Raw genomic sequence first — 10,000 nt, forward strand, 5'->3', positions numbered from 1 at the left:
GTGTGTGTTGTGTGTGTTTTGTGTGCGTGTGTGTTTGTGTGGGTGTATTTGTGTGTGTGTGGGGTGTGTGTGTATGTGTGTTTTGTGTGTGTGTGTTGTGTGTGGTTGGTTCTGATTGCGTGTGTACATCTATGTGGCATGGTTGTGGCTGTGTATGAGAGTGACAGGAGGAAAAAGGGAAAGGGGAGAAGGAAAAAGAGTAGAGCCGGAGAAACGAACAAGGGAGAGAGAGAGAGAGAGAGAGAGAGAGAGAGAGAGAGAGAGAGAGAGAGAGAGAGAGAGAGAGAGAGAGAGAGAGAGAGAGAGAGGGAGAGAGAGAGAGAGAGAAAGAGGGGGAGGGGGAGGGGGAGGGAGAGGGAGGGAGGGAGGGAGGATGGACGGATGGAGAGAAAGAAGGAAAGAGAAAGAGAAAGAGAAAAAAAAGAAAAGAAAATGAAAGAGGAAAAAAAGAAAAAAAAGAAAGAGAAAAAAGAAAAGAAAAAGAAAGAGAAAGAGAGAATCAGAAACGAGAAGAAGGCCAGAGAGAGAAAGATAAAGAGCGAGAGTGAATCAGAGACATTGCAGCCCAACAGACTCGCATACATTTTCTCCTTGCTGCCATTGCACCGGCGTCCGATTTCGTTGCAGACTCATCTCCTGTCTCTTAGCAACTTAGCAACTTTCCATTATCGCCTTCGAAGTGCGGGCAGGAGATGCATTTGCACACTGATTGGGAAATAGGGAGGTAGATTGAAGATTTTAGTGGAAATTAGCATTTTCTTCACAATATATAACATTTTTTTTTACTGTATTAACTCAATTGAAAGTGATATAAGAATTGAAAGTGATATAAGGTATAATGAATAGATTTGGTCATTTTATTTCTAATATATAACCGTGTTTCCACTTTGAAGACTAACAGGAAGTCATTTATTCCGATATTTTTTTTTTTTTTTTTTTTTTTTTTTTGCTTCAAAATCTTCAAACGTTTGCACCGTATGCTGTACAGAATAGATTTTTATAAAATGTAATTGTTATTTTAGTTCCTTGTTTTGCTTCGTCCGTTTCGGGTTAGCTTCAGTAAATAAAAACAGGAAAGAATAGTGAACAACACCAATAGAACACGAAGCCTTCCTGATGCTGAATGGAGAAGCCTCTCCTCTCTCTCTCTCTCTCTCTCTCTCTCTCTCTCTCTCTCTCTCTCTCTCTCTCTCTCTCTCTCTCTCTCTCTCTCTCTCTCTCTCTCTCTCTCTCCCTCTCCTCTCTCTCTCTCTCTCTCTCTCTCTAACACACACATACACACACACACACACACACACACACACACACACACACACACACACACACACACACACACACACACACACACACACACACACACACAGACACACACACACACACAAGCGCTCACTCATTCTTTCAGAGAATATGTATGTATGTATGTATGTATGTGTGTGTCTGTGGGGGGGGGGGGCGCTCGGGACATAAGCGCGTGACGGAAATTGCAAAATTAAAGAAAAATATGCCACGTCTCTCCCACGCTCTCTTATTCGCTTCAAGAACGCTGTTTCGTTTTACAGAAAGGATTTTCAAACTCTCCTTTGCTTTTATATCCCATGCATTATTTTCTTTCCGCGTTCGTATTCGGACATCGTTATTGTTGATTATTATTATTTTTTAGTTAATCCTTTACATATTGCTCAAATGAAGATCTAGTTATTATTTACCCATTTTTTTATTTACTCATCTATTATCTATCTACCTATTCGTCTATTAATATATCTACCTATTTTACTTATCTATTGACTTACTTATAATACCTACCGACTAATGAATTATTTACGTCATCTGAGAAACACCAACATAAACAGGATCTTATACCTTCCTTTCACGCCAGTCTGTCGCTCTCACGCTGACTGTCTCCTACGTCAGCGCGCGGGCATGGGGACAACACCTTTATTGGGTTAGTGTATCATACAAGTTAGGAATACATTAGGGGATGTGCATGCCCGGGACTGGGATCTATAAGCTCGTGGCTGAAGCTTTAAGTTATGTAGCCTTTTAGGGAAAGTTAGGAAGGAATTAGGTGAAGTTTCGAAGCCCTTGGGGTGGGGGAGGGGGTAGTTAGGAAGCTTTAGGTGAAATTTTGGCTGAAGTGTTGAAGTTTTTAGGTGGTATTCTGATGTTTCGATGGAGTTTTGAAGCTTTAGATGATATTCTGAAGTTTTAGGTGGAGTTCTTAAGTTTCTGGGAAGTTTTGAAGTCTTTAGAGGAAGTTTTGAAGCTATAAGGGAGGTAATGAAGCTTTAGGGGAGGTTTTGAAGCTCTAAGTGAAGTAATGAAGCTTTAGGTGACATATTGAAGCTTTAGGTGACATATTGAAGTTTTTAGGGGAAGTTTTGAAGTCTTTAGGGAACGTCATGAAGCTTCAGGTGAAATTAAGGGAATGTTTAAGGTTTAGGGTTTTAAGAGCTAAGTTGGGAGGAAAATTTAGGGAAGGTTGAGGGAGTGACGGTAGGATATGTGTAAGGAGAGGCAAGGTTAAAGGGGAATGAGAGGAAGGAGGAGGGAAGAGCGAGGGGGACGGGAAGCGTGTGGGTGAAATGGGGAGTGGAATCCCGTAGACTAAAGCGGGTGATTCGGTTCCCCGTTTGGACTGGGGTTGGCGCGGCCGTCGTTTGGTTGTTTGCCTTGTTTCTCTGGGGGAAAATGTGGAGTGGTTGTGGTTGGTGGTTGAGATGGTTTGTTTGGATGATTTTTTTTTATTCTCCCTTTATATCTATCTGTCTATTTGATAATCTTTATATGTCCATCCCTTGGTCTGTTTCTGACTTACACACACACACACACACACACACACACACACACACACACACACACACACACACACACACACACACACACACACACACACACACACACACACATATATATAAACAAAATTCCTTCTTGGGAGTAAAGTCATCCCATCGCTTCACTTATTAATTGTCTCATCAATAACACCCCCCCTACCTTCCCCCCTGTCTTTTTCCACTTGACAGCCCCCCCCCCCTCCCACCTCCCTCACGTAATTCGAGTGAAGAGGTTAGAGGGGGGTGGGAGGGGGGGGTGTCCCTTGGGCTCGAGCCACTTAATATAGTGTCTTGTGACCTTCAGTATGTCTTGGCTGCGAGAAAGAGGCGGAAAGGGGAAGGTAGCAGAGGGTGTGTGTGTGTGTGTGTGTGTGTGTGTGTGTGTGTGTGTGTGTGTGTGTGTGCGTGTGTGTGTGTCTGTGTGTGTGTGCGTGTGCGTGTGTGTATAGCGTGGAGAGGGTGTGAAGGGGGAAGGGGGGAGGAAGGGGAGGAGGGGCGGGGGGTGGGAGGTCAGGGGTCAGAGGTCGCGAGAGTGATCGCCGGAGGAAGTGCTAGAGCTTCCTGGTTGTGTTTTCAAGGAAAGCTTGTGCGTGCGTGGCTGTGGGTGTGTGGGCGTGTGGGCGTGTGGGCGTGTTGGGGCGGGCGTGCCAGGGGAAGCGGGTTTTGTCGTTTTTTTTTTGTTTTTATTGTTTTGTTCCTTCTTTTCTTGTTCTCAGCTTTCCCCCCCTCTTTTCCGGGTTTTTTTTCCTCGGAAGTAAACAGATCAATAAAACTTAAAATATTAACTTTCCCCAGGTTTCCCCATCCTCTGCTCTTCCCTTACGCCTCGCCCTCCCACCTCCTGTCTTTCCCCTCCCCCCCTCTCCCTCCCCCCCCTCTCCCCTCTTGCTTCTCCCCACCCCACCCCCTTTCCCCTCCCTCTCCATACCTCTCCCTCCCTACCTCTGCCTCCCCACCTTACCCTCTTTCCCCTCCCTCTTCCTGCCTGTAACCAATGCCTCTCCCTCTCCTGCCTCTCCCCCTCCCCCTTTTCCTACCTCTCCCCCCTCCTGCCTCTCCCCCCCCCCTTTTCCTACCTCTCCCCCCTCCTGCCTCCCCCCCCCCCCCTCATGCACCGTTAGCAGCCCCACCCAGTCAGCAGTTATAATGGTAATTACGAGAATGGTAGAGCACCGTCGCACTATCCTTGAATTGTGGGGATGGTGACGGGTGGTGAGAACTCGCACTCACTATAATTCACTGCACTGTGATTCGTTTAAGTTATATCACGTTACAAATTTCAATCAGGGCGAGGAGAGAGTAGGTAAAACAGGGAGAGGAAGAGGGAGAAGGAGAGGGAGAGAGAGAAAGAGAAAGAGAAAGAGAAAGAGAAAGAGAAAGAGAAAGAGAAAGAGAGAGAAGAGAAGAATGGAAAAACGTAATGAGTAAAGGAAAGAATGCGATGAAGATTGGCAAAAAGCGAAGATTGAAAGTGATTATAAATTTGAAGGAAACAAGAAAAAAAAAATCAAAATCAGCAACGAAAATAGAAACAAAAACAAAAAAACAGACAAACAAACAAAGGAAAGAAGAGACAAACTAAAAAAAAAAAAAAAAAAAAAAAAAATCAGCAAATATCACTCACTCCCAAGGAAGTGCCAACGAGAGCCAGTGTATATGACACTCGCTAGGGTGATTGGTGTCACGATGTGTTTATAAAGTGACGCCGAGATGTCTGATCGCGCGGGATGTGTCCTTTTTGTGTCAGGTGTTGGGAAGGCTATCAACTTTGTGTGTTGCTATTGAGAGAGACAGACTGATTGGCACGAAGAGAGGAAGAAAGAGAAACAGGGAGAGGGAGAGGGGCAGATGGAGATAGAGAAGGAGATAGAGATAGAGATGGAGATGGAGATGGAGATGGAGAAGGAAAAGGAGAAAGAGAAAGAGAAAGAGAGGGAGAGGGAGAGGGAGAGGGAGAGAGCGAGAACGAGAGACGTAAATAAGAGAGACGGACACACAGAGGCTGGACGCAAGAGAAAGACCCGAGAAAGATTGTGCGTCGGGGTTGGCGTGCCTGAATTGGTGATGCAATATATGGCACTTTTCGGGCCGGAGACTTTTCCGGACTGGCACTCTGTAGCGGATGGGTCGATAATGGGCGGAAGAGCCACGTTTTCTGTATGGAAGGAGGAAGAAGCAAAGGGAAAGAGTGGAGAGAGAAGGGGAGAAAGGTGGCAGAGAAAAAAGGGTTGAGAGAGAGAGGGAGGAGAGGAAGAGAGTGAGAGAGAGGGGGAGAAGAGGAAAAAAGAGAGAGTGGGGGGAGAGGAAGAGAGAGAGAGAGAGAGAAAGGGAGGAGAGGAAGAGAGAGAGAAAGGGAAGAGATGAGGAGAGAGAGAGAGAGAAGGAAGACACACACACACATACACACACACACACACACACACACACACACACACACACACACACACACACACACACACACACACACACACACACACACACACACACACCAGACAGAAGGACCTACAGAGAAATAGACAGGGACAGAGATCGAAGCGACTGAGAAAGTGAGATTGAAATGGGAGGGTTCAGTGGGCGTGCTGGGGGTGGGGCCTGCGGGTGGGCGGCTGGGGAGGGGGGGGTTAATGCTCCGCGCACTTTCATTGAAGAGAAAATATATATTACCTTTGTCATACGCTTAGATTTTGCGAGCGAGGATTGTCCCTCGGATCAGCTCTCCGTCGAACGGTCTCGAAAATTGCTTCACCTGTTGGCCTGCAAAGTGCCTGCATGTATTACATACTATCTTTTTATAGACTTATATATATCTGTGTGTGTGTGTGTGTGTGTGTGTGTTCGTTCGTGTTCTTGCCTATTTGGTCTTGCCTAGTTGTTTCAATCCGGGAGAAGAACCAAGCTCTGATGGTCCCGTCTGCTGTGTTTAAATTATCGCATAACTTTTTAAACTGATGCATATTTACACACACACAACGTTATTTGGAAGATTGTTCCATGTTTCAATACTTCTGTTTGGGAAACTGAACTTCACGACATCTTTCTCGCCTCTTTTTACTCTCAACGTTTTACTGTGTCCTCGCGTCCTTCTTGTGTTCAAAATTACAAAGTCATCATTGTCTTTCTTCACTTTTCTTGAGTTGAACACCATTTCTTCTTACTTTATGCCATTCATACGCTGCCTGAGATCTATGTCTTTTGAACCTTTTCCAGAGGAGCTCCTTCTTTTGTCATTTTTTCCCTACAGGAGCACAGTACGCCATATTCCTAATGTCATCTTTTTGCTTTGTGAATATTAGGTCAAGCATAGACAGTCTATCTAGCCCTCTTACTCTAGTATGATCTGTTACATTTTGGAAAAGACAGAGTCCATTTATGACTTCTAGTAATTTTGCACACCACGAATCTGGGATCGAAACTTTCCCAGTCAATTTTGCTATTAAAATCCCCCGTTACAAGAATTTCTTTTGCCTTAGTTTCCGAAAGTTTAGCACTTCTTCCAGGGTCTTTAACGCTTCTTGAATAAGTTTTTGGTAAATGTCTTGTGACCATGAGGTGGCATGTGAAGTATTGTGCATTATTTCTGTGTCATCTTTGGTCTTATTTTCTCTTATCCGGATTTTCTTACATTCTTCGCGGGTGGCCAGGACTTAAGCTTTCCTTATTACATCAGTTACCATTTGCCTATTAAACAATGTAACTTTGAAAGGCCGTTTCCTTACTTTCTCGAATAATTCCAACCTCCTATGAGCTGTGATATTCTGCTCCGAGAATTCAGGAATTATGAGCCTGAGAATATTGCTAATTAATTTCTTGTCGTTGTTGCATCGTTCGATTCCGTCTTGTACAACTAAGACTACGCCCTTGTGTACACCAGCCAAATTAGCAATATCCCTTGCGTGTTGTCCAAGGTGGAACTTAAATTCGTCTTTCTTTACCGCCACTGGAAGCTGTGTCTTTATTTCTCCCTTTGTGATCTTGATGTCTTTTCTATGTTTTTTTCCATTTCATTCACTGTTTCCTTTACCTTCGATTCATCGGCATATGTAGCTGTCATCTCTTTTGCCTCGTCTATTATTTGAGACTGGCTGCTTGACAAATTGCTGTCAATCTGCTTAACAGTTTTCCGTACTTTGATTACTTCATTAACCTTTTCTTGTATATTCTTTACGTCGATTACTAATCTTGGTTTCTACGTCTTCCACCTTTTCCTTGAGTTCTTTGATTTTCATGCCGGATGTTTTAGTATTCTCTCTCAGCGCGGTTGTGTTCCTGCGCAAATTATCCACCAATTCCTTCAAATTTACGATTTCTTCGCGTATTTTCAAACGTTCAGCTTCCAGACTGTTTATATTAGCTTCAAGAGCCTCAATTCCTAACTGCTGCTTCCGCCATCTTGATATTCCAAGTCTGATCTTAGTTCTTACCCATTAGACAAACACAAAAATAGAGCTGTACTCACGGCAGTTGTCTTTAAGCGAGATAGGCTTCGCGGTAACCTCTCTCTCTTCCCTTACCGTCGCTCTCACAAAGCCTCACTATGTTTTTGTTAATTTTTCACTTATTCATTCACTTTATGACCCAAATTATTCTTTCAACATGAATTATGCACATATACATAACCCATGGCTAGCAGACTAGACCACCCATTGCCCGGTCCTCTTCGTATTTAACATGTAAAATCTGTACTGCAATGATGCGATGCAATGCACTCTCCATGTGTGTTTGTGTGTGTGTGTGTGTATGTGTATGTGTGTGTGTATGTGTGTGTGTGTGTGTGTGTGTGTGTGTGTGTGTGTGTGTGTGTGTGTGTGTGTGTGTGTGTGTGTGTGTGTGTGTGCGTGTGCGTGCGCACGCGTGTGTGTGTGAACATCATATATATATATATATATATATATATATATGCATACTTTATTTCTAGTGACATTCCATCGGCTAGTGCTTCATTATAAAAAAAAAGGAAAAAAACGCACGTCAAGCAAGGGAACAAAAAAAATAATTAAAACATCTCTTAAAAAATTAACAATTGTTCGCATATTTCCGCAAGACACAAACTTTTTTTTTTGACGAAAGTTAACGTAGAATTTTTCGAACGAACGCATTTGAAAATGTCTCGGCGCATCCGGCTGACAGGACCCACTTAGCGAGGGAGGCCTGGCCAGATGAGTCATTTTATTGATGGATGAGACCGGGCGGTAGTTATCAACAAACGAGTCATTCTTTATAAGTGAATGGTTTCCGAGTATTAATGAGTTACTTCATTGGTATTCAATTAACCTTTATCCACGTAGGTCATTCGCACCTCGCCCCTTAATTAAGCGTTTATTAACAATTAACATATTAAGTAGGTAATCCCCCCCTAATTAAGCTGATGATTACCCCCCCCCCCCACTCTCACACACGCCCCAAGTGATAAAAAGTTTTTTTTTTAATACTTAGAATATAGTAATTGACTTTTATAATTAAGTAACCGGTCTGAAAAAACAGCAAATAACATAAGAGTAACGATGATAGTGATAAGTATAATACTATTAATAATGATAAGAGTAAAGATAATATCAATAACAATAATAGTTATGAAAGTGAAGGTATCTAACAATGATGATTATGAAAGTTTTTAATGATAATAATTATGATACTGATGATGATAGTAATGATGCCAGACATAACGATAATAATAATGACAACAGTGATAATAACAACAATAATAATAATCACAAAAATAATAATTATAATAATGATAAAAATAATAATGATGGTAATGCTCGAACAATTATAAGTAGGATGGTAACAATAACCAAATAAATAATTTAGATAATAATAATAATGAACCCAGCCCGACCACGTGACTAACGGCGCCCGTCCTTCCCCGCAGATGAGTCGACGGGCTCGCTCGATGAGGGCGTCGGCCAGAAGAGCGCCTCGCCGTCGCCGCTCGTGGGCTCCGCCGGCAGGATCTCCGGCAGGGAGTCGGTGGCGTCCCTGGCCTCCTCCACCGACAACTCCACGGCCACCCACCCCGACGAGGACATCGAGAGGCTCCTGCAGATCAATGAGAGGAAGAGGAATTCCCTCACCCCCCTTGGAGTAAGTCCCGGGCGCTTGTGTGTGTGTGTGTGGTTCCCTTGGGCACATTGGGGTATGGGGTAAAGGGGTATTGGGGTATGGGGTAAAGGGGTATTGGGTCTCAGGGTGAAACGGGATCGGGGTATGGGAGTATTAGGGTATGGGGGTATTAGGGTATGGGGGTATTAGGGTATCGAGGTATGGGTGTGTTTAGGTAACAGGGTATTGAGTATTAGGATATGGGAGTATTAGGGTATAGGTGTCGGGGCATGATTTATGTCATAAGAAAGGATTATTATGAAGAGAATATAGAAGAGAATATACGGATAGACAGATAAAACAGACGAACTGAAATAGGTATATAAATCCACGCATTAGTAAATAAAGCATAACTATTTACGGAAGAGTACGAAATTCCGAATGGGTTAATAGACTGATCAGTAGAGTCGACCGCATGAGTGAATGAGAGAAAGCAATCGGGGATTTATCTTGTAACGAGAAAGTAGGGATTTATGCTTAGGATTTATGTTCTTTTTATTATAGAGGATTAACTTTAGGATAAGATTAGGCAAACCATTTCTTTAGGATTTTATTGATATTAGGTACATGATTCCTGTCCATCTGGATAGATAATTATTAATGATTAAGTATTAATGGGTTAAAAGGGATGTTCGTTATCCTGTTAAATAGCGTTTGATAGATTATTCCCGGGAAGTTGAATCACGTGATCACTGAACCGAAAAATATGAGTTGCTCGGGGGAAAAAAAAATGAAAAGTGCATTGTGTATGACAGATTTTGAAATTAAGTATTTATCTATTTTTAGTTGTTTTATGATTAAGTTTACGTTTTATATATGTATATATTTTGAATTATTAATTGTGTACTATCTTAAGTGTTTGTAGTTAAACGCGGATTTTTTTCTTCTTTATAATCAATATTCTCAGATAACATATGAAATGCATCACACACGAAGGTAAATGGATGAATAAATAAAAAAAAAAATAATAAAAAAGTGAATCCACAGATCAACACAAATACATGACAAACGGGCGGATACATAAATAGATACATGAATGAATAAACATGGAGATACACCATACACGCAAA

The 10,000-nt window shown here is 42.5% G+C and overlaps 1 protein-coding gene across 1 annotated transcript in view; it reads left to right on the forward strand.

Moving 5' to 3' along the window:
- The window catches only part of LOC125028656 (microtubule-associated protein futsch-like), a 91,988-nt gene that overhangs the window by 56,975 nt on the left and 25,013 nt on the right, over positions 1-10,000 (forward strand). Inside the window, exon 3 of the mRNA XM_047618130.1 lies at positions 8,701-8,912. Coding sequence (XP_047474086.1) covers positions 8,701-8,912 — 212 coding nt within the window. The remainder of the gene's footprint in view (positions 1-8,700; positions 8,913-10,000) is intronic.

The sequence above is a fragment of the Penaeus chinensis genome, chromosome 9, assembly GCF_019202785.1.
Source record: "Penaeus chinensis breed Huanghai No. 1 chromosome 9, ASM1920278v2, whole genome shotgun sequence".
Classification (NCBI taxonomy): Eukaryota; Metazoa; Arthropoda; class Malacostraca; order Decapoda; family Penaeidae; genus Penaeus; species Penaeus chinensis.